Genomic DNA, 25,749 nt, shown 5'->3' with positions numbered 1-25,749 from the left:
CTGAAGTCATTATTCACGGCTACGCTCTGTGAAGAACGAGCCGATGGTGGTCACCAACACCTGCTACCCCCCCCCCCCCCCCACATCAGCAACGGCTACGATTTCAACAACACGCAGTGTCACCAACACATGACACCTCATTACCACGATATACCTATATTAGCGTTGAGTTCAAATGTAATTTTTTTCATTTAATTTTTCATTTTTCTTTCAATTAGGATGCCCATTCATGTTTTATTGTTTTACATTTTCCGTTTCTAAATAATAAAGTGTTTATCATTGTCTGTTATTATTTCTTTCTCTATTCATTAATTTTCCTGAGGAGGAGCCAGCCTTGGTAATACTGACTGAAATTGTTACAGGGCTGAGTAAGCCTTCACAAGGTCCCCAGTTTTCGAGCTGCAAGTTGTATGGAGCTAAGGGATTACCTGAGAAGTGTACACTGGGGGTAACCTGACTAGGGACTACCATGACGAAGACCGAATGGAAGGTAGTGATAGTTACTAATATAACATTTTCCAAAGCATTGTACATGCTGGCCACGCTGTATATACCTAGTAGAGAATTTAAATCAAACATGAATTACCCTTATTTAAGAAGATATTCTGTTTAAAAGAGACATAAACAATAGGAATAAGGAAGAGACTATGGAATTAAGGTTGCGATGAGTTTCTTTCAGGTATATTGGAATTAGATAGGGAAAAGATAGACCCACTTAAATGTAACTCAGGTCAGCCTACTGTTAGTGAGAAATAAATGTGTACCATTTTTAGCAAGTATTTCCTCTCTACTTTTACAAAAGAGGATATAAAAGAAATCCTAAATATCAATACTTGTACTGGTCAGGACGAAAATAAATCATGCACTAACAAACTGACTAGTGAAATAGTCGTCGAACAAATCGCCGAACTATGATGAACTGTTTCCATGGGTTCTAAAGGAATGGCAAGCCATTAGCTAGTTTCTTCAACACATCAACACAAACAAGTATCTTACCGGATAAATGGAAAAGAACAGATGTGATAACCATTAAAAGAGTAGGAGATAGGTCCTTATCTTTGAATTATAGACCAATCAACCTAACCTCAATTGAGGGAAAATTGAAGGTGTCAATCATTTTTTTTATGAAATTCGAAGCCACCTTGAAAGTTAATTTGATCAAAAAATCTCAGCACTGTTTTACAAGGGGCGTTCTAGCCTTATGAATTTAATAACCTTTTCTCGCTAAAGAATTCGAGTCGGTAGACGAATATAAAAAATAAAGTATTGTGTATATGTACTTCAGTAAGGCCTTTGATAAAGTTTCGCACAGGTGTCTGATTTAGAAAGTAACAGCACATGGAATAGGAGAAGAAATTATCTCCTGGGTTGAGACATGCTTAATGGGTAAGAAACGGTTTACATTTAGGGAGAGAAATTGGAACTGAGACCCGTTGCAAGTGGCGTGCCACAGGGTTCAGTGCTGGGACACATGTTGTTTACAGTCTACTTAAATGACATTGATGAGGGGATAAATGGCTACATGCCGCATGTAAGTTTGCCAATGTCCCTTAAATAGGCCACCAAATAATTTATGACATGAACACCAGAAGGCTACAGTATGATCTGAAAAGGATATTGTAGTCCAAGAAGTGACAGATAATACAGTTCAATGCAAATAAGTATAAGGTTCTAATCCTATGAAAAGGACACAAGTATGTCATAAAAGCTTAACAATGTAGATCTTAGAGTGAATGGAAAAAGGATCTGTTTAGTGGACATTTCTATGAAGCCAAATTCTTGGCTTCAAAGAAATTCTACGGCTATATTTCAGCTTTATATATCTTTGGTTTAGATCTCATTTGGATAATGCTGTTCAGTTCAGGTATGCATATTATTGGATGTTCATAAGAGCACTCGACAATATACAGAGAAGGATGAGAAAGTTGACTCCATGTACTGCAAACCTCTCCTACAAAAATAGGCTTTAATTTTTAGCATGTAGAATTGGAGAGATGTGATTGAAGATTTGATAGTAATAAATACGATTGAAGATTTGACAGTAATAAATAAAAGGGGATATAAATAAAGTGATGAAAATATCTCAGATGGTATTCGCAGCAAAGGATTCAAGTTCAAGAAATTTAAATTTAGAAAGGATTTTGAGATGTGCTAGCGACGAATGGAACAAACTCTCAGGTAGCGTCATTGACGCAAGAACTTCCAGAAGCTTTAAAATAGATTGGAGGGATAAATGAGTGGGTGTAGGAATGCGTGAAATGGACCTGTCTAACATGGGCCATTAAGCTTGCTGCAGTGTTCCCTCGTTCTCATGTTCTTCTTTGAAGACACCAAGGAACATAGTACTAATAGCGTTAAGCCTAGCATCTGTACCTCAGAGCCCTCACAAAGCATAGGAGCTAGACATCAAAAGCCCCAAACGTAGAGATGAAATGTTAATTACCACTTATCAGTCTAGAACTTAGAATTCATCTCGGTCATATACAAGGTTTTTTAACATAAACACACAGAAAATTAACAGAATGCATAGACATAATTTTTTTTACCTGTAACGAAGACTACGTTAAATCTCTTAAGATTTAACATTGTATAAAAATGTATGTATTTTTTTTATTTACGTAAATGAGTCCAATTTTTCATTTTCTACAATTCATATTATTGCTTAAAAAAAAAGTTAGCACCAACTGTGATGCCACAGGTACCGCTTTTCCACAGCTCGAAGGTTTAGAATAAAATTGGCTAACTGAAAGCAACAAGGTCGAAAAATAAACTGATTCTTCCTCTAAATAAGATACACCAACGTTGAAAACTTGAAGCTTAAAAGAATAGGCATTCTTAAGTTACTGAACAGAAATCATTATAACAATTCGTTCATTATTGTAGACAAAATGGTCATTAGGAAGCCGCTTATTCCAAAATCTATGATTCACCATTCTTAAAAATTTTAAGCTAATTAGAAACGCATTATCCAGCTATTGCAAATATGTTCATATCCCAATTTGAGTAACATTAGTCCATGTCAACCTTTCTTTCAGCAAAATGCACAAGCACTGAAACTTGGAGCCAATTGGAAAAGGTGTTCTTGAATTATTGCAAAGAAGGATGTGCCCCTTTCAACACGTACATTAGTAAAGCAAGACTTTACTAACCTCTCTACAGTGGCAGCGGTAACCTTGAGCTGACCTGTCATACAAACATTCTGCATTGTCACCACAGTTGTAAATAACGTTACATCCAATCTGAAAAAAAACAACAAACTGACAAAAAATCTCACTTTTATGTAACGAATTACAATAAGTTTTAAATTAATTTTCTGAAACTGGTTCAAAACTGCCTCGTACATATTATGTCCATCATACTTTTTGCTCAAAAGAGATTGTGAATTTTCAACTAATCTTTTATTCATTTATTTTTGTCAAGATTTACAATTTAGTGATGGATACGGAGGAAGTAGTTAATGCCCATTTAAACTCACAAAATATTAATTATAAACGGTTGTAGTATTTTTCTAGATTTCATTTCCAAACGAAGTAGTAATATTATTTTTAAAAAGCATTGGTTTATTTTTTTACCCAACCACAATAATTCAAAGTGAAATTTCACTCTACTGTGAATTAAATAATGTTAGTGAAGAATTGAACAGAAGACAAAACTGTCAAGCCATTTTCCTGCACCACAAACATTAAGATAATGATAATAACAAAAAATAAATAGCCTCTATAAACATGTTAAATATGGTTGGAAAAAATGCAATATATGATGCAACTTTAAAATATTCACATGAGAAATTTGAAACAAATATGCTAAAAAAAAAAAGCTTTTGCGATATAAGAATAATGTTTATGAAAGTCTCAAATCTCAGAAAATAATTCTAAGTCATTTTTTTTCAAGACACATGTGCACTAGTTAAGAATCATTACTGTAGAAACGCTGCGCCTGCTCAGCGGGCTTCTTCAGTCGAATACACAGGTGCTTAAATAGTGGAGACAACAAAAGCAGTGGAGATTTTTATGAGGTGATCGTCTTCATTCTTCAAGAAGAAATTTTGAGGGGATCAGCCACTGAACCAATATCTAAGGCATTTCTGGATTCGACTGAAGAAACCTGCTGAGCAGGTAAACCTTTCGACAATATGGATACCTAATTGTTGCGCTTGTGTTGTGCTCTCTAATGTAGAGTATCTACCGCATCATCACTTGTTATTAGAGAATGTTTATAAATACTTTGAATGTTAGTTGTCGCAATATCATATAGTTAGAGGCATCTCATTCACACCACTAACAGTCATTTTCTTTCAAATTCCATCATATTTTTCATGGAGATAATGCTAACAATAATTAATAAGATGCTTCAATTTATAAACAAACTTACACTAAGTGGCCACTTTATTACGTACACCCTTCTAGTACTGGGAAGAATTTCCCTTTGCCACGAGACCTGAATTTTATGTGGCATGGATTCAATAAGGTGCTGAAAACATTTCCAAGAGATTCTGGTTCATGTTGACATGGTAGCATCATGTAATTGTTGCAGGTTTCTCAGCTGCACATTCTTGATGTAAATCTTCAGTTCCACCACATCCTAAAAGTTTATGCCAAATTCTACCATACCATCTGCATGTTGCAGCAAAAATTGCGATTCGTCCGAAAAGGAGATGTGTTTCTAATTTTCAAGTGTCCAATTTCAACCTTCCAATTTCCTGTTCTTAGCTGACAGGAGTGGAACCCAGCATGGTCTTCTGCTCCTGTATGAGAGAAAAGTTCAACAGATAGGAGTAGCGAGCGAGTATATGGTAACGATAGTTTGATTGCCGGCTGCTTGTTAAGGGAGGGTCAGTCTAGCTCCCGCTATCCTGTCCCCCCCGTTTCTCCCCACCCCGAAAGGTGACGTGTGGGGCTCGGACCAAACAGTAATCACTTGACTCACAGCTCCCAGCACAACTGTAAGTAAAAGCCTCTGCTCCTATTCTAGTGGATATATTGGTTGAAAGCTTCACTTTTGACCAATAATAAACTTGTCCTTTCAGTGTTAAGACCCATGTTATGCTTGTAGATAATCACTTTTTTTAAGTATCTTGCACTTATCATGGAGAGTGATTTCTTAAGCAGTGGGTAACCTGTCTCTCTTTCCAGTGTGGAATGACAGCTCGGGTCACCTGCCAACCAACGAAAAGTGTTGAAGGAGACGGACTAACGTCACTTTTTGATCTATCTACCTGATTAACTGTACGCCACAACCCCTCATCTTTGCAGTGGTAAAGAACCTGCGTTCCTGTCATCTGGACTGACTATTCAAGGCTGTGAAGAACTAGTCGTTGGGTTGTCACCAACACCTGTGACCCCCCCCCAACCTCATCAGTAACGGCTACAATTTCTACAAGACGGTGTCAACCTCCACCAGACACCCCAGTATAACTGTACATATTAGCGTTGAATTCAAATGTCATTTTTTCATTTCATTTTTCATTTTTATTTCAAGTAGGATACACCTTCATGTTTCAATGTTTTATCTTTGCATTACTAAATAATAAAGTGTTTATATTTGTGAATTATTATTTATTTTTCTATTCAGTAATTTTCCTGAGGAGGAGTCAGCCTTGGTAATTCTGTCTGAAGTTGTTACAGGGCTGAGTAAGCCTTCACATCCTGTAACCCATCCACTTCAAGGTTTGACGTATTGTGCATTCAGAGTTGGTTATTTGAGATGCTGTCGCCTTCTTGTCAGTCTGAACCAGTCTGGTCATTCTGCTCTGAACTCTCTCATTAACAAAGCTTTTTCACCCACAGAACTACCGTTCACTGGATGTTTTGCATTTTTTCACACCATTCTTTGGAAATTCTAGAGACTGTTGTGAGTGAAAATTTCAGGAGATTAGCATTTTCTGAAATACTTAAAACACCCCATCTGGCAACAACAGTTATTTCACAGTCAAAGTCACTTAGATCACATTTCTTCCCTATTCTGATGTTTTGTCTGCGCAACAACTGAACCTCCTGACCAAGTCTGCATGCTTTTAGATATTGAGGAGCTGCCACGTGATTGGTTGATTAAATCTTTTCATTAGGGAGCAGGAATACAAATGTACGTAATAGAGGCCACTGAGTGTAAATATTTTATATTTTAAGTAAATGTTAAACGACATATTTACATTTTGTGGGGAAAGTCAGTGGTGGAAAAACACAGGGCTAAAATCCAAACAAATATCTAATAAACTATCAGTAAAGGGAGTCTTACCTGAATTGGAGTACAGAAGATGCCATCTCCTTCAAAGCCATCACGGCACTGACAACGGTAAGCCAGAGCATACGTATCATATATGCATTCTGCATTGGCATCACAATTGTTGACGATATTACAGCTTGCCTCTACAAAAGGACATGTAAGATAAGCAAGAATCAAATTCCAAGGCCTTTTAATAATTCAAACAAAGTTAAAGTACTGAAATTAAATTATATATAATTTTTTTTATTATCACACTGGCCGATTCCCACCTTATAAAAATGCCTCATATTTATATATAAAGTATAAAACTTTATATATAAATATGAGGCATTTTTATGAGACTCATACGACTTCTACAGACCTCCCAGGGGCTTACAGGTGCGTCCATCTCCTTCATAACCATCATTACACTCACACTTGTAACGTTGACTTTTACTTTCGTACAGACACTGAGCATTAGTGTCACAATCCATAACACTGCTGCATTCATCTGTAGGAAGACAGCCATGAATATACATTGTAGATTTCAATAAGAAAACAAATAACAGTTAATGAAAACTTTACATCAGCATCTCTTCTTACATTTTCTGATCGTTTTTACACTGTTTAAAGCATTTTGAAATCAGAAAAAAATTACAGTAATAACACAATATAAAATAAATAAATTAAAACCATAAGGAAGGGAGGAAGGACATAATTACTATATTATAAGTTTTGTAACTTGACGTTTTAAGTATTCATGGATACTTGTTCCCTCAGATAGTGAAACACTAGTAAATACATGACAGAAAATGTAATTTATCTGTTAGTAGTTCTGTGTATCACCGCCTTTGCAACCCGGTCTCATACAAGACTTACTGAACTGAAAAGGAAATATTACAGTACTAATCGTTATATTTATTATTAATATACACTCAGGAAGGAAAAGGAATCTGTATGCGGACTATAACAAGATGTAAGATTTATCTTACATGTTCATGAGACAAAAAAAAGTAATTCTTCCACATGGAAAAATCTTTAAGAGGTTTCCAGTTCAAACTCTCATAACAGCATGGAAGAACCTTCTTGGATAGACTGCTGTGAATGCTTTCCAAAAAGATACTTCGATGACGGTGAAGGTCTTTAGATCCACAGAACTGGAGCTACCATTCTCTTACTCAGAAAATACCTTTTATCCTTCCATTTTCCGACATACAGCCTCAGTGTGGACCAAAACTAGCAGATACGATACGGTAATTTTCTCCGGCTTTAGTACCTGTGAGAATTATCGTCAAATAATATCGTACAGTGTTCGTCATGCATTTTTTTTTACCATACCAAACAGTACGTAAAAATATCGTGCAGTAATTTGGTACTTTTCCATATTTCTAAAGAAAAGTATTTTCAAAATTGAGTGAACTAAATAATCGTATTTATTTTTGCTTTTGTAGACTGGTGAACATTTGAAAGTATGAGTCTTCTACTTAAGGGTTAATTCTAACAGTGTTAGCAATGACTTAGTGTTCATGAAAGGGCCTTAAAGGAACTATAAGCACAACTCATTTATTCCAACATTTCACGCACATTCTCTCTCTTACAGACACACACACACACACACACACACACACACACACACACACACACACACACACACACACACACACACACACACACAGGAGGAAAGTGGTGGAACCCCTGTAACGAAACAAGCTTATAAACGACAACTAGCACGGATTCAGGGAAGGGAAACCCTATGTCACAAACCTGCTGGAGTTTTATGACAAGGTAACGGAAGACACGAGAGAGAGGGGTGAATGGATAGCATTTTCTTGGACTACAAGAAGATCTTCGACATAGTTCCTCAAAAGAGATTACTGCAAAAGCTAGAGGATCAGGCACGTATAACAGGAAGGGCACTGCAATGAATCAGAGAATACTTGACAGGGAGGCAGCAACGACGCATGGTACGTGACGAGGTGGCAGAGTTTTCGCCTCTGACAGGCGGGATTCCACAGGGGTCAGTCCTAGGACCAGTGCTATTTTTGGTATATATGAATGACATAATGGAAGGGATAGACTCAGAAGTGTCCCTCTTTGCAAATGATGTGAAGTTAATGAAGAGAATTAAATTGGATGAAAATCAAGCAGGACTACAAAGAGACCTGGACAGGCTGCAAGCCTAGTCCAGCAACTGGCTCCTCGAATTTATCCCCGCCAATGCAAAATCATGAAGATCGGGTAAGCACAAAAAAGACCGCAGACAGAGTATAAGCTAGGTGGCCAAAAAGTGCAAACCTCACTCAAGGAAAAGGATCTTGGGGTGAGTATAATACCGAGCACATCTCCTGAGGGGCACATCAACCAGATAACTGCTACAGCATACGGGCGCCTGGCAAACCTGAGAATAGCGTTCCGATACCTCAGAAGGAATCGTTCAAGATTCTTTACACCGTGTACGTCAGGCTCATACTAGAGTATGCAGCACCAGTTTGGAACCTACACCAGGTCATGCACGTCAAGGAATTAGAGAAAGTGCAAAGGTTTGCAACAGGACTAGCTATGGAACTAAGGGGAATGTCCTACGAAGAAAGGTTAAGGGAAATCAGCCTAAATGACACTGGAGGACAGGAGGGATAGGGGAGACATGATTATGACATAGAAAATACTGCGCGGAATTGACAAGGTGGACAGAGACAGGATGTTCCAGAGATGGGACACAGAAACAAAGAGCCACAAGTGGAAACTGAAGACTCAGATGAGTCAAAGGGATGTTAGGAAGAATTTCTTTAGTCACAGAGTTATCAGGAAGTCGAATAGTCTAGCAAGTGATGTAGTGGAGGCAGAAACCATGCACAGTTTTAAGACGAGATTTGACAAAGCTCATGGAGCTGGGAGAGAGAGGACCTAGTAAGCGATCGGTGAAGAGGCGGGGACAGGAGCTATGAATCAACCCCTGCAACCACAAATAGGTAAATACAAGTTAGTGAGTACACACACACACACACACACAAACACACACACACACACACACACACACACACACACACACACACACACACACACACACACACACACACACACTGTACAATTTGATTTACAAAACGCATCGTTCATTTAGTTCTTCACTGATGGGGAATATTCCTGCTGGAAAATCAAATTTATTTCAACTAATATAATAAAAACTATAAAATTTATTGATTATACATATTTCTTGTTTCTTTTTTGCTATGCGATAATAAAGAGGAATCATAATATTTTAGTGTAAATGTAAATAGTGAAACATAGTTATCCAACTGGGATGACAATTTTGATGAATTACATTATAAATTTCAGTCATAAAAAAAAAAAAGTGATATATCGAGAATGGGAAAACAAACATTAATTATTTTACCTGTGGCATAGATTACCGTATTCTTTTATAATTCCCGGATTAAAATAACAAATTTCATTAATTCTTTTCTTTTTACTGGAAACCATATCAAAATACGTAATTAGAAAATTGAAACATCTAGTTTTTCTAAAATCTGATGGAGCAAAATTAAATTATAACTGGCTGTTCATGTACTTAACTGAAATACATAACTTGCTTATGTGTTGCATTTCCGAAACATAAATCCACCAATGACAGGAAATTTGGACGTGAACCAATCACGTCTCTGTTAAAGTCCGAACTGAGCTGCTAAAGTGCATCATATACAGTATTACTACAGGGTGATAATTATAGATATAGAATAATGTAGAGGTTTATTTCCTTCATATTAATTATTCCTTTTCTATTCCAACGTTTTGGTAATAGGGACATCATTAGATTTCACCAGGTTTATGTCTGGTACTCTGTCACCAAGCCTTAGAAATTTCAACAATTATGTGGTGGCGAATTTCACTATATGGCCAAGGTTGCTGGAACAGTATGGTAAGGCTTTTTTTCTGTTTTTCTTTCAAAAAACAGTACGCTTCTGTTTCTTAAGGAAAAATTCAGTATCGTACCGTACCGAATTAAATACCGTACCGTATCGTACCACTCTGCCAGCCTAAGTGCAGACATCCAAGTCATCTGTCTTTCGCACGTATCCTCATGTGCAGATTTCCCTTCACTGTTTTAAAGTTAGTCATTTTCATAACGTTTCTAACCTTGAGGTGTGCAGACGAGGCCATCACCTTGGTAACCATCCAGGCAGACACAGACATGCCGGAGAGCGTAGTCATCAAACAAACACTGGGCATGGATGTGGCAGATGTCTACAGTATCACAAGACACATCTGGGTAAATGAAAAATGAAATGAAAGCAAAATAAATTAATTTATTTTTTAATATAAATAAACCTATTTCTCTTTTCATACTTTTTCACAATGACCATTTAACATCATCTTGGGGTTATCCAAAGAAAGAAAACTTATTCATTATTATTCATTTAATAGCTGCCATGTCAGAAGTGCACAGACATAAATTAAATGACGTTCTGAAAATCTACATCCCGACCCATCTTTTGGACTGTAGGTACTGTATACTCTCCTACACCATTTATGTCTGGCTCACTGGTTTTCTTGGATCGCTTCCCAAATGTAACTTTACACACATTTCACCCACTGGAAAGTCTAATCCCGATATTCACCTATCTCCACTCACACCAGTCCAACTCGCTAACACATGCCCATTAGATGCTCTAAAACTTCTTCACCCCATTTCTTCAACATATTCTGAAACGTAATTTATTCCACCTTTCATCAAACTCTGTTTTATACATCCGCTTAATCAACCAATTTTGCTACATAATTCCAAAATCACTAAATGATCCTCATAACCCAAACCTCAATTCCCTGACTTATATTTCCATTCCTCTCACTATCTTCTAATTTTTATACTCATCATTTTGAGCATATTACCAAAAGCGATGCGGCAATACCAAAATCTTTGCCTATTTCGATACCGATGTCCAATAGTCAGCCAGTACCATATTTTTAAATATTTTTAAAACGATGATTACTGTGCATAATATATCAGGGAATACTTATTGATCAATAGGCATTAAATAATATATGAGGGTGACATATTAAATAGATTAATTACCTGATGATGCCAATGTCATTACTCATTGCCATTACAGACAGTCCCGTGCCACTTACAATTGAAAAAATAAAAATCATTAAATTTCAGAATCTAGCTACAGTGGGTGTGTGTTATTTAGTTACCGGTTGTCAAAGGCGCTTGTCGATAGACACTTGGCCTCTTGTTTGTAGTGTGTGTGTGTACTCACCTAGTTGAGGTTGCGGGGGTCGAGTCCGAGCTCCTGTGTGTGTGTGTGTGTGTGTGTGTGTGTGTGTGTGTGTGTGTGTGTGTGTGTGTGTGTGTGTGTGTGTGTGTGTGTGTGTGTGTGTGTATGTGTGTGTGTGTGTGTTTGTACTCACCTAGTTCTCACCTAGTTGTGCTTGCAGGGGTCGATTCATAGCTCCTGGCCCCGCCTGTTCACTGGGCCGCTACTAGGTCACTCTTCCTGCTCCATGAGCTTTATCATACCTCTTTTTAAAGCTATGTATGGATCCTGCCTCCACTACATCACTTCCCAGACTATTCCACTTCCTGATAACTCTGTGACTGTAGAAATACTTCCTAACATCCTTGTGATCCATTTGAATCTTCAATTTCCAATTGTGACCCCTTGTTGCTGTGTCCCATCTCTGGAACATCCTGTCTCTGTCCACCTTGTCGATTCCTCTCTGTATTTTATGTCGTTATTATATCTCCCCTATCTCTCCTGTCCTCCAGTGTCGTCAGGTCGATTTCACTTAACCTCTCCTCGTAGGACATGCGTTTTACGTGCTTGGCTAGGTGTGGGTTCAAAACTGGTGCTGCATACTCCAATATAGGCTTGACGTACACGGTGTACAGGGTCCCGAATGATTCCTTATTAAGACGTCGGAATGCTATTCTTAGGTTTGCTAGGCGCCCATATGCTGCAGCGGTTATTTGGTTGATGTGCGCCTCAGGAGATGTGTCCGGTGTTATACTCACACCAAGATCCTTTTCCTTGAGTAAGGGTTGTAGTCTCTGGCCCCCCTATACTGTACTCCGTCTGCGGTCTTCTTTGCCCCTCCACGAACTTCATGACTTTGCACTTGGTGGGGTTGAACTCGAGAAGCCAGTTTCTGGACCAGCCCTGCAGCCTGTCCAGATCCCTTTTATTTGTACATGGTCCTCACCTGATTGAATTCTTCTCATAAACTTCTCATCATCTGCTAACAAGGACACTTCTGGATCTATTCCTTCGGTCGTGTCGTTCACATATACCAGAAATAGGACTGACCCTTGTGGAACCCTACTCTGACACCATGTCAGGTACCATGACTCGTTGATGTCTTCCCGACAGATATTTCCTGATCCATTGCAGTGCCTTCCCTGTTATACCTCCCTGGTCCTGGTCCTCCAGCTTTTGCACTAATCTGTTGAGTGGAACGGTGTCAAAAGCCTTATTACAGTCCAAGAAAGCGCAATCTACCAACCCGACTCGCTCTCTTGTCTTACGTCTGTCACCCTGTCATAGAACTTCAGTAGGTTTGCGACACAGGATTTCCCATCCCTGAAACCGTGCTGGTTGTCGTTGATAAACTCATTCCTTTCTAGGTGCCCCACTACTCTTCTCCTGATAATCTTCTTCATGACTTTGCATACTACACATGTTAGTGTGTCTGTAGTTTAGTGCTCCGTGTCTGTCTCATTTTTTAAAAATCGGGACTACATTTGCTGTCTTCCATACTTCAGGTGGTCGCCATTTTCGATAGATGTGTTGAAGATTGTTGTTAGTGGTAAACATAGTGCCTCCGTGCCCTCTTTTAGAATGCATGGAGAGATGTTATCCGGCCCCATCGCCTTCGGGGTATCTAGCTCGCTTAGCAACCTCTTCACTTCCTCCTCGTTTGTATGTACTGTGGCCAACACTTGATGGTGTACACCACCTCTCCTTTCTGGAGTCCCTTCTGTCTCTGTGAATACTTCTTTGAATCTCTTGTTTAGCTCTTGACATACTTCTCGGTCGTTTCTTATGATCCCCCTCCTTCCTTCATCAGCCTAATTACCTGGTCCTAGACTGTTGTTTTTCCCTGATGTGGCTGTACTACAGCTTTGGGTCAGATTTGATTTTTGCTGCTGTCATTTTCGTATTATCGTTGGTCCTCCCTTCTTACCTGTGCATATTCATTTCTGATTCTACAACTGCTCTCCTTATTCTCCTGGGTCCTTTGCCTTCTATGCCTTTTCCATTCTCTAGCACAATTGGTTTTGGCCTCTCTACACCTTTGAGTGAACCAAGGGCCTTCTCGTTATTTCTGTTACCCTTGGGTACAAACCTCCTCAGCTTCCTTGCATACTGTTGTCACATATTCCATCATCTTATTTACTGATTTCCCTGCCAATGCTATGTCCCACTGAACCTCGTGCAGGAAATTCTTCATGCCTCTGTAGTCCCCTCTCTTGCAGTTTGACTTCGTTCGTCCTGCCCTTCCTGCTTCCCTCTCCACTTGTAACTCTACTGTGTATTCAAAGCTCAAAACCACATGGTTCCTGGCCCCGAGAGGTATTTCACATGTAACGTCCTCAGTATCTGTACTACTCAAGATGAATACTAGGTCTAGTCTTGCTGGTTCATCCTCTCCTCTCTCTCTCTGGTAGTGTCCTTTATGTGTTGGTACATGGTTTTGCAGCACCACCTCCATCATCTTAGCCTTCCACGTTTCTGGGCTCCAAGTTCTCCCAGTCAGTTTCTTTGTGATTGAAGTCGCCCATAATCAGTAGCTTTGCCCTGCTCACATGAGCCCTTCTGGCCACTTCAGCCAGTGTGTTAACCATTGGTCTGTTACTCTCATCATACTCTTGCCTTGGCCTCCTGCTGTTCTGTGGTGGGATATACATCACTGCAATTGCCACCTTGGGACCTCCAGACTGAAGTGTTCCTATTATATAGTCTCCTGCTTCTCCTCTACCTCCTCTCTCCAGCTCCTCAAAATCCCTTTGGTTTTTGATGAGCAGTGCCACTCCTCCTCCCGCTCTGTTTCCTTTGTCTTTCCGCAGGATCTGATATCCCATTGGAAAGATGGCATCTGTTATCATTCCTGTGAGCTTGGCTTCGGTGAGAGCTACGATGTCCGGTGATGCCTCATTGATTCTTTCGTGCCACTCCTCCCAATTATTCGTTATTCCATCAGCGTTGGTGTACCATACCTGTAGTTTCTTCTCGAACACTGTGTTCTGGGAGTCTGTGGGGGTAGGGGAAATGGCAGTGTGCTGTGGAATTCTACAGCATATTGTGGTGAGTGGTGTGGTGTGTGTGTGTATGTGTGTGTGTGTGTGTGTGTGTGTGTGTGTGTGTGTGTGTGTGTGTGTGTGTGTGTGTGTGTGTGTGTGTGTGTGTATGTGTGTGTGTGCGTGTGTGTGTGTATGTGTGTGTGTGGTCCTGGTGCTGAGTGAGTGCGCATGTTTCCCATTTCTTTTACGAAAACTATGGGATTTGTACTAATGTCAGTTAGTGGTCTTCGCGGCCTTCTTCTGGAGTGAAAAATATTTTTGCATTTTCTACCTTTAGTGGCTTGCTGAACACCGACTCATACTGTTCTTTTAGGATTTCACTCATTTCCTGTTCATCGTCAGTATACGAATCTCCTATCAATAATGTCCAGTTCTACAGGTAGTTCTTAGCTTGGATTCTGCTTAGGAGCAGAAATATTTTGGGTTTCTTACAATATCCTGTATGGCCCTTTGTTCCCTTTGTACTTCTTCTGTGAAGTATGACATCCTAAGCTTTTGCTCTAATTCAGTGATCTCTCGGCTAAGCCTATATTTCCTCTGTTGTAGCATATTTGTGTTTTTAAGCAATTCAGTAACCCGTTTTCTACTTCTGTACCATCTTCTACGCTCTCTCTCTATCTGATCTTCTGGGTTTCCTCAATGGTACATGCTTCATACATACCTTGTATGTTTCCTTATTCAGCTTCTCTTGGCACTGGTAGGGATTTAGCGTGCTCATGTCTGATTCCCAGGATATGTCTGATAGCTCTTGGTTTATTTTTTTCCCAGTCAATTCTATGGTTGTTAAAATTAAACTTACTGAGCATTCCGTCTCTAACATTAGTGACACAGTTCCCTAACCCCGAGTTAATACTCGTTTGAACTTCTATGATGTTATGATCGGAGTATATTTTGTTTGGAACTGTTGTCTCTGTTTCTTGTTTGTGAATGTCAAATCCAGGGTATTTTCATTTCTAGTGGGATCAATTACCTCTTGGTTTAAAGAGTACTTTTCACAAAGCCTCATTAGTTCCCTGGTATGTGCCTGATGAGCCAGGGTGCTTCCCGGAGATATCTCTGGAATAACATTACGTTGTGCCATCTTCCATTTTACATGAAGGAGATTAAAATCTCCATGGAGTAAAATATTTGGTGTGGGATTTTCTAGCCTATCCACATATCTATCTTCCTTAGCTTATCTGTGAATTCCTCAGCAGTTGCTGATGGTGGTTTGTATACTAGAATAATTACCAAATTCCTATTTTCAACTTTAATGCCTAGAATTTCTACTGTATCATTCGTAGAGTTCAGCATTTCTATGCAACAGAAAGTATCCTTTACACAGATTCCTACTCCTCCCTGTAACCTATTAATCCTATCACATCTATACATGTTATAGTTTTCCATCTTTATCTCTACGTCCAAAACATCCCTCGTATGTGTTTCTGTAAATGCTCCAAACATGGCATTTGCTTCTGTTAGGAGCCAACTGACATAACTAACTTTGTCATTTTTATATGATTTCAAACCCTAAATATTTGCAAATATGAAGCAGGAATTACCATTGGGATGTTTTGTCTCGCTTTGTGTTTCGTTAGTACCACTGGTGATGTACTACCTGGTATGTCCCCTGGTGTACACGCCCCTGGTTTCTCCAGTACTGGCTTTACGTTTGGTTGCTTATTCGTCCTTGATGGGCTGATGCCTGGTTTGGTACGCCCCATTTTGTTGCCCAGCTGCCCTCTCTGTACCATTCCCCTGTTTGTCTCTTCCTTTGGTTCGATCTTTTCTCTTTTTGTCTAAAAGCGATTGCTGTTCAATTTCCCTTTCTCTGCTAACTCCATAGCGTAGCGTTCCTTTTATATGGTGGTATGGGCAGCTCAGGTCATAATATTCTCTGGAATGTGTTGAGGCTTTACACATTACTGGATGGAAGCACCTGCTGCACTCTGTTGAAACGACACTTTCCCTTCCCCAACATGTTGGTACATTTTCTTGTGTGTTTATTCCAGCAATCTCTACCATATAGGCACATACCTTTTGCATAGTATCTGCAAATGTTCTGACTACCTATATTTACTGATTTGTGTCGTTCCCAAGTTCTGCCACCTGATCTGAGTTCTCTTGTTCACTTTCGTCTAGGCTAATTTCTTCCCTTTTCTCGTCTCCGTTTGTTCCTGCTCTAGCTTTCTCTTCCTCCCTTTCCCTTTCTGCTATGTTACGTATCCTTCCTCTCATCATGCTCTACACGTACCTAATAAAGCACCTGTCTATTAAACATGCTCGCTCTACACTTACTACTGAGCCAGTATTTCATGTATCACCTGATTTCTTACCATGCCCTTCAAATACTTATTTTAACAACTAACTTCTACCATTAGAGGAAATACTACAGGCAAAATACCATTGTACTAGCAAAATATACTAAAGATCGCATACATATACTTCAAGTAGTTTTGTTTTTTTCCAGCTTCATCTCCGCTGTTATTCAAAGAGGAAGATCATTTCTACAAAGTTCAATATTTCTAATCATTCTCCAGTGATACGAAATACTTACCCAGCTCGTTGCAGTAGAAGCCATTTCCATCAAATCCAGCATCGCACTGGCATGAATAAGTCTGGGAATAGCTGTCATATATGCACTGGGCGTTGGGGTGGCAGTTGTTGACTTCATTGCAGGAACCTTGGATATGAAACATGAAACATGTTTTTTAAAATCTATTACAGGATTTAAACAAGGAGTTAAGACATTGGTTATTTCACCTTTACGATACAAGTATGAGAAATGAGCTCTTTTAAGTTTTCGCAATGGATACTCGATTTTTGCAAATAGTGTATACATTAAATTCACTTTGATGCAAAAAATTGTCTCACTTTACACTTCACACAGTTGCTACGATCAGTTGTACTAACAATTCTCACCTTAAAGTTGCAAAACTTGTGGAAAATTTATTATATACTGTTTGTAACGCATTAGTGAATTTGTCATGCAGTAGAAACTGATAATGATTGATCTTTAACATACATTACTGTACTGTGGCAGGGGAATAGGAGGTATTAAGAATATAAGAATGAAGGAACCCTGAGGTAGGCCTACTGGCCAATACAAAGCATAATCTCAAAACTAATTATTCCCTCCCACTGTTTGTCCAACCTTTTTCCTCATATCTGAGTTGAAGTAGGGAAAAATATCTCAAATTATATGACTGAAAAGACTTTCACCAGTACCAGAGAACCTCCATGGGTGGTAGGATTAGTTGTAATAGAAAAAAATATTTAAGAGCTTGAGGGAGGTGAGGGAAATTCTCTTTGTATGGTAAAACCAGTAAATTCTCAAGCTTATAATCAGTATTAGGCACTGTCTTGTAGAATTTTTTTTTCTTTATGAAAAGCTTTATCAACAAGTGTCTGTGGATATTGCAAATTAGAAGCAATTTCATATATTTTCTAATTTCCCCTATCACAGAATTAAGGGCTACAAATCCTAAGGGCTCGAATAATAGTGAATGCATGAATGGATAGCATGTATGAATAGTAGTTTATATATGATTCGAATAGTAATGTATGTATGATTCGCACAGTAACATGTTAGTAGGCTTGCAATAACGTTGAGGTAAATGGAATAATTTCATTCCTGAATATACGTATTCATAGATCTGGTAAAACATTTAAGTTCAATGTTTATCGCAAGCCTACTAACATATATTCATACAAACAATACTATTCGTATCACCGAACACATATTAAACAGTGTATCTGCTATGTTTTTGAGAGCCCCTAGGATTTGTAGCCCTGAATTACTTGATGGGGAATTTGGAAAAAATCTATGAAATTCCTTTAATTTATGATATCCACGAACATTTATTGATAAAACTTTTCATAAAGCTAAAAAAAAAAAAAAAACATTCGGCGTAAAAATGACTAATACCGAGTACAAGCTTGAGAATTTGTTGGTTTTACCATACAATGAAAATCTCTCTCACCTCCCACAAGCTCGTGAATACTTTAATGTTAAAGTTGTCTTTAAATATAACAATACTGTAAAACAAAATTAATTAAAAATTCTCCCTAAGACTCTGTAGATTGTGTATACTCCATCCCATGTGAATGTTGTTATACTTTTTATTTAGGGCAAACTGGCAAATATCTTGAGACCAGAATGAAACAACATAAATATGCGATATATAGTTTGCCCAGAATGATACAGGCATTTTCCCTCTGGATAATAACACTGAGTCTTTGAAAGATGAAGCTGGCCGCTCTGGCATCCTTGGTTTCTGTTATGAGTGTTTCACTTTGCTCCAAGCTCCGAGGGTTGCCGACTTTACTGGGACGAAGTTATACCATGGTTGTAGCCCTCTGTATTTGTTAATCTTCTGTGTGTCCCTGAAACTGGTGGCCCCACCCCTTCAGCTTCAGGGCATGGCAAGTAGGTGTCAGTCAACGCAGAGGCACAGTTGTAGTCCCATGCAATATGCTTACCATCCTTCAAAGGTAGCAATGGTGACTCCATTTGGACGCTTTTGTCTTCCATCAGACCTCAAGACTTGAGGTTCCCATTCTGTTAGGAAACGGGCAGTGGCAAGACTTCACTTAATGTCATTGACATATTCATGTCTTGCATACTTTCCTTCTGATGTATGACGGACGAAGCCATGTAATCCAAATTGATGAAATGACGCTCTGCTGCAAATGCACCTATGTTTGGTGAGTATGGGGGCGGCTAGGCAAAGAGCTACACCAGTCCGAATGGTCTGCAGGTTGAGCCGAGTGAAAAAGGAGGAATTGAGAAATGCTAGAAGGAAATTTTCTGAAACTAGTGCACTCACCGCTAGGAAACGAGCTTTGTCCTTTCCAGAGACCTTGTTCAGAACTGTGTTAGAGATTTTTTTCCACGATCGGTTTGTCCAGGGCGGTCTGTTTGTGCTCTCTGGGAGGAGCTGCTTTGGTTGAAGAATCTGCAAGGCTGTTACCCTTCGTCTTTGCTTCCACAAATTTTAAGTCTTGAGCTCCTACAGCACCTCTCAAGCGTTCGGAGACAGTCTTCTTTACTAGGTCGCTGGAAGCCATACACTATAAACAGAAATGCAAGTAATGCTACCTGTGTTACTCTGTGCTCTCCTATACCCTCCTCATCGAACTGGAAAAGTTGCTTGATCCCATATGTGATATTCCAGGGACAGATTCAGTGCCTTCATAAAGATATCTCAGGAGTGCGTCATATTCATGAGTCATATTCACGAGAAGTAGTCTTGGCAGAGTTAGACACCTTATGAGGAGATACAGGTCGTCATAGTCACTTATTCTCTCCTCCATTCTCTTCAGGTCAATGAGTTTGTCCTTGAGGACCTGTTGATGACTTGTTGACCCAGCAATGTTCCTACTATAGAATGCCCGTGGACGGGGTGGTAGTTGAGGCTTCAGGAACTACTGTTCGCACAGCTGCAATTATTTTCCTACTTGTTGTGATGATTTCACTCTTAGAGGGATTGAGAATGAGTCCTTGGGCTTCTTCCTGTCTAAGTCCTACTATAATACATTCCCTAACATCTGAAACAACCTGCTACATTACTCTCCTATCATAAGTTCTTTATTTAATTCCTAGAATGCCACATATAGCTCTTTACTCTTATCAAATTACTGCTCACTTACATATTTCAGTGTAAACACATGGTATGCACATCCTCTAACCTTCCAAAATCCTCCCTGCTACTCTGCTCTCATTATTTTAACTTACTTCTAACCCCTTTCAATAATAATTCTGCCATTAACCTTACCAGACACGCTCAGCACACTAATCCCCCTATAATTTTTACATTCTCTCTTGTCCCCTTTTCCCTTATACAAGGAAACCATGCATGCTCTGTCAGTCTTTGGGTATATTTCCATCTTTCATACATATATTGAACAAACACACCAATTTCTCCAACACTGTATCCCCACAAACTTTTAACAACTCTGTGTTAACCCTGTTTCCCAGCCACTTTATCCTCTTTCATTCTACTCATGCACTTTTCCCACGTCTACCTCAGGCTCCTCCTCACTCCTATACAGCTTTGTCCCTCCTTTCCCCTTGAATGAAATTACTGCCTCTCCATCATGACAGACCTTCAACAACTCGACAAAATATCCTGATCTTTCTAGTCTACTAACATCTCTCCTCTCGCTTTTTAGCTGCTAAATCCAAGATCAGTTATGTGACCATTTCTTTCTCTCTAACTCTTTATTCAGATCCTAGCAGGTACAACAAATGTAGAATTGTGATGTTAAGTAGACGTGGTACTGAGTGTGTAGTGCAATTGACTCTAGAACACTTAAGCGAAGTTGACTAGGTTACTAAGGGTCGCAAAAGGATTGGCAGAGATATGGTGGACTTACCATTAAATTCATACGTTTAAACTAAATAGCCTAGATTAGGGGTAATTTGTGAAACTTCATTCGGAAAAATGAAGTGTTAGAGAGTAGCCGTAGTTGTGAGTAATCTGTATGCCAATTTATATGTTTCTTCTCATTTTTCTTGAAACTTTTATTTTATATGTACTGTTTTCTAAGCATAATTCAATGGAAGGTCTCTAATGATGTTAGTGTCAGGCATTTAAACTTTCTGACTTCAGTTTACATGGTAGCATCTTCTACATTTACTTTAAAGTATATAGGAATCCAGTCGCTTGGCTTGAAACTGTCTTATAAATCACTAAACATCACCATAAATCTCTTCCCTCAAGGGCGGTTCCTTGATATGTAATGTATAGCTCCTCTCAATATTTAATCTCACTGTTTCAGATACACTTGACTAAACTCAGTGGATAACTTCAAATTTTAGCTGTAACCCCTTCATTGTGTTCTACCCAAGAACAGAACAAACTGTTTCTTCCATTCATTGCATCAACAGTTTTTTCATGAATGTAATACAACAGTTCACACTTAAACAGACCATCGTTAAGATGTCAATCGTTGAGTGTTTCGTTATTAAATGATGAAGAATATTTAGCCCATTGCTTTTGGTAGTTTCAATCGCCTTCTACAACAAGCATTGCTACAAGGGATAGTTTCTAAATTGGATGAAAAAAAATACTAATGAGAAGAGAAAATTATCCGAGAAATGCATAAGAAAAAAACTTATTACTCGTCAAGTTAATGCAAACTTTGTATTCTTTATGTAAATGACAGAACCGAACACTAACACAGCCTCTCGCTCCTTGACATTAATAACCGTTACTACCAGTTTTATCTCTGCTTGCTCCTTCCTCAGTGTTGTAGTCGTAGCCAGGTTTGCTGCTAGGATAACAGTCATGGTGGTTGTAGTCATAGGTGTAGCCCTTAGGGCAGGAACATTTGCCCAAGAAACATTCTGGCAGCGGCCGTTCTTCAACTGTGTCAAGGCCCCGTAAAAAAAAAGATGAGAAGGGTAAAATGAGAATTAAAAATAGTGCATTAGCTCAGCATTCAGAATTTACATATTTTAGAGAATTTAATACGATGGACTAATTGTTGTCGTTAGATCTTCTTAAGCATATGTAATTCATATATTGTTTTATAAAGTATCAAGTATATAACATTGTTTTCTATATAATAAGAACATAAGAACATAAGCAAGAAGGAACACTGCAACAGACCTACTGGCCCATACGAGGCAGGTCCAAGTCTCCTACCGGCTTAAGCCAATGCCCCAACCTAGTCAGGTCAGGTCACATTCACTTAAGGAAGGAACACGGCAACTGACCTAGTAGCACAAGCTAATCAGGTCCAACTCACACCCACCCACACCCACTCATGTATTTATCTAACCTATTTTTAAAACTACACAACGTTTTAGCCTCAATAACTGTACTTGGGAGTTTGTTCCACTCATCCACAACTCCATTACCAAACCAGTGCTTTCCTATATCCTTCCTGAATCTGAATTTTTCGAACTTAAAACCATTGCTACGAGTCCTGTCTAGGCCAGATATTTTCAGCACGTTATTTACATCCCCTTTATTTATTCCTGTCTTCCATTTATACACCTCAATCATATCCCCCCTAATTCTATGCCTTTCTAGAGAGTGCAGATTCAGGGTCCTCAGATTATCCTCATAGGGAAGATTTCTGATACATGGGATCAACTTTGTCATTCTCCTTTGTACGTTTTCTAGAGCATTTATATCCATTCTGTAATACGGTGACCAAAACAGTGCAGCATAATCTAAATGAGGTCTAACCAAGGATATATAGAGTTGAAGAACAACCTGAGGCCTCCTATTATTTATGCTTCTTGATATGAAGCCAAGGATTCTGTTAGCTTTATTGCGAACACTTATGCACTGTTGTCTTGGTTTCAAATTACTGCTCACCAGAACTAAATCCTTTTTGCAATCCGTAATATTAAGATCGGCATTATTTAGTTTATATGTGGCATGGTTATTTTCCTGTCCAACATTTAGAACTTTGCATTTGTCTATATTAAACTGCATCTGCCACTTCTCCGACCACTGCATCAGTCTATTCAAATCTTCCTGGAGTGCTCTAATGTCCTCGTCAGAATGAATTGGACGGCCTATTTTGGTGTCATCAGCAAACTTGCTTATGTCGCTCTTTATGCCCTCATCAATGTCGTTTATGTAGATTGTGAACAACAGGGAACCCAACACTGACCCCTGTGGAACACCGCTCGTGACGCTTCCCCACTCTGATTTCTCCCCATTTATGCAAACTCTCTGCTGCCTATTTGTCAACCATGCCTCCATCCAGGAAAAAAATTCTTCTCCTATTCCATGTGCCTTAATTTTCCTCAATAGTCTCTGATGTGGGACCCTATCAAAAGCCTTACTGAAGTCCATATACACAATATTCATTACCATGATCTACCTCCTCAAGTACCTTAGTGAAAAAAGTTAATAAATTTATAAGGCAGGAACGCCCTTTTGTAAAAGCATGCTGAGATTCGTTGATTAATTTGTGCTTTTCAAGGTGGCTACGAACTGCCTCGGCAATTATTGATTCCATAAATTTTCCCACTATGGAGGTTAGGCTTATTGGTCTATAATGACAACTATAATAAAAATACGAAAGCAGTTCTGTGTACAAAATCAATTAACGGTAGACATATTTCAATTTCACATCTTTACAACCTTTCAGAACACCTTGTTTCGAACGAGACCCAAAATTTGACCATCTGAAAAATCTCTGATATTATCAAAGCACCACAAGACTTTGAAAAGGCAATAAATGACATGCCCATGCCACAGGCCAGGACTCATGGAACTCCGTCTTCAGCATTCTATGGAGAAGGAGCATAGACACAGGGGTCATCCCACACCCACAAAGCCCCACTCTACAAAGGTGGCAGTAATGCATTTGCAAAGAACTACAGACTGATAGCACTAGCATCCCATGTCATGAAAGTCTTTGAAAGGGTTCTAAGAAGCAAGATCGCCAACCATCTAGATACCCATCAGTTACACAACCCAAGGCAACACGGGTTTACAGCAGGTCACTCCTGCCTGTCCCAGCTACTGGGCCACTATTACAAGGTCCTGGATACTATAGAGGATAAACAAAATGCAAATGCCTTCGACAAGTGCGTCCACGGTGTAATAGCGCACAAAATGTGTGACAAAGGAATAACAAAAAAAGTTGGAAGATGAATCTATAATTAACTTCCTAACATATAGAACACAAAAATTAACAATAAACAGTGTAAAGTCTGTGGAAAAGTCGGTGAGAAGCTCAGTTCCATAAGTCACTGTATTCGCTCCCATTATATTCCTCATCCTCATATCTGACATAGACAGAGATATAAACCATAGCTCCGTGTCTTTCTTTTGCGGATGACACTAGGAGTCTTACTGTGTCCATCGAAGACACCGCAAACTCCAAGCGGACATCAACCAAATCTTCAAATGCGCCACTGAAAACAATACGAAATTCAATGAAAAAAATTCAACAACTCAGATACAGAAAAATTAAGGAAATTAAAACTGTATCGGGATATACAACAAATTCTAACCATACAATAGAACAAAAAAGTAACGTGAAGGGCCTGGGAGTGATAATGTCAGAGGATCTCACCTTCAAAGACCACAACAATGCATTTACCGCATCTGCTAGAAAAATGATAGGATGGATAATAATAACCCACAAAACTAGGGACGCAAAGCCCGTGATGATTCTCTTCAAGTCGCTTGTCCTCTCTAGGCTTGAATACTGCTGTACACCAACTGCCCCTTGCAAGGCAGGCGAAATTTCTGACCTGGAGAGTGTACAAAAAACTTCCACGGCATACTTAAGTGCGATAAAGCACATAAATTACTGGAAACGGTTGAAGTCCCATGATTTGTATTCCCTGGAACCCGGGCGAGAGAAATACATGAGATACACTTGGAAAATCCTAGAAGGATTAGTACCAAACTTGCACACGAAAATGAAAACAAAAGACTCGGCAGGAGATGCAACATTTCCCCAATGAAAAGCAGGGGTGCCACGAATACAATGAGAGACAACACAATAAGTGTCAGGGGCCCAAGACTGTTCAACTGCCTCCCTGCATATATAAAGGGGATTACCAATAGACCCCTGGCTGTCTTCAAGAAGGCACTGGACAGGCACCTAAAGTCAGTACCTGAGATGATAAATCAGACACATGTGCAACACTTGGGAATCTTTAATGAGAAAACGTTTCGCCACACAGCGATGTCATCAGTCCATACAAAGGAGAACGGTGAAGAACCGTTCTTCTTTGTATGGACTGATGAAGCCACGGTGTGGCGAAACGTTTCCTCACTAAAAATACCCAAGTGTTGCACATGTGTCTGATTTATCAACTTGTCAGTTATCTGAATCATTCATCTACATTCAGTACCTGATCAGCTGGGCTGTGCTTCGTATGTCAGTTTGCGTGCGGCCACCATGAGGCCTGGTCTCAGACCGGGCCGTGGGGGTGTTAACCCCCGAAACCCTCTCCAGGTATACCCCAGGTGCACATCACAGACTCGTATTTTAAGATCTATTTATAGAAACCCGATAGCAAATTTTCAGTAGTTTCTAAGATATGGTTGGTTAATGCGGTTTAAAGCCTGTCATTAAAGCTCCACGGTAACCTTTTTACCACAAGGCAAGAAAACTTTAATCCCTGAAACAAGGGTTAAAGTCTTAGCTTATATACGCTGATAAAAGGACACCCATCAGAGTATATATTCTGTGCAAAATAACATTATCACATCTTGTTGGTATCACCATACCTTTTCCTCACTATCACTTTAACATAACATTAAAAATCACTTTAAAATTACCCG

At 39.2% G+C, this 25,749-nt stretch overlaps 1 protein-coding gene across 6 annotated transcripts in view; it reads right to left on the bottom strand.

Moving 5' to 3' along the window:
• Ndg (Nidogen) overlaps positions 1 to 25,749 on the bottom strand; it is a 211,029-nt gene that overhangs the window by 34,899 nt on the left and 150,381 nt on the right. For all 6 annotated transcript variants that reach the window (XM_070089510.1, XM_053782899.2, XM_070089511.1 and 3 more), the window contains 6 exons: positions 21,699 to 21,848; positions 17,034 to 17,159; positions 10,333 to 10,461; positions 6,584 to 6,712; positions 6,235 to 6,365; positions 3,150 to 3,239 (listed from right to left, as the gene is read on the bottom strand). In XM_070089510.1, coding sequence (XP_069945611.1) covers positions 3,150 to 3,239; positions 6,235 to 6,365; positions 6,584 to 6,712; positions 10,333 to 10,461; positions 17,034 to 17,159; positions 21,699 to 21,848 — 755 coding nt within the window. The remainder of the gene's footprint in view (positions 1 to 3,149; positions 3,240 to 6,234; positions 6,366 to 6,583; positions 6,713 to 10,332; positions 10,462 to 17,033; positions 17,160 to 21,698; positions 21,849 to 25,749) is intronic.

Source organism: Cherax quadricarinatus, chromosome 28, assembly GCF_038502225.1.
Source record: "Cherax quadricarinatus isolate ZL_2023a chromosome 28, ASM3850222v1, whole genome shotgun sequence".
Classification (NCBI taxonomy): Eukaryota; Metazoa; Arthropoda; class Malacostraca; order Decapoda; family Parastacidae; genus Cherax; species Cherax quadricarinatus.
Note: the sequence above shows the minus strand (reverse complement) of the source record. Positions and strands in the feature narration are given on the sequence as shown.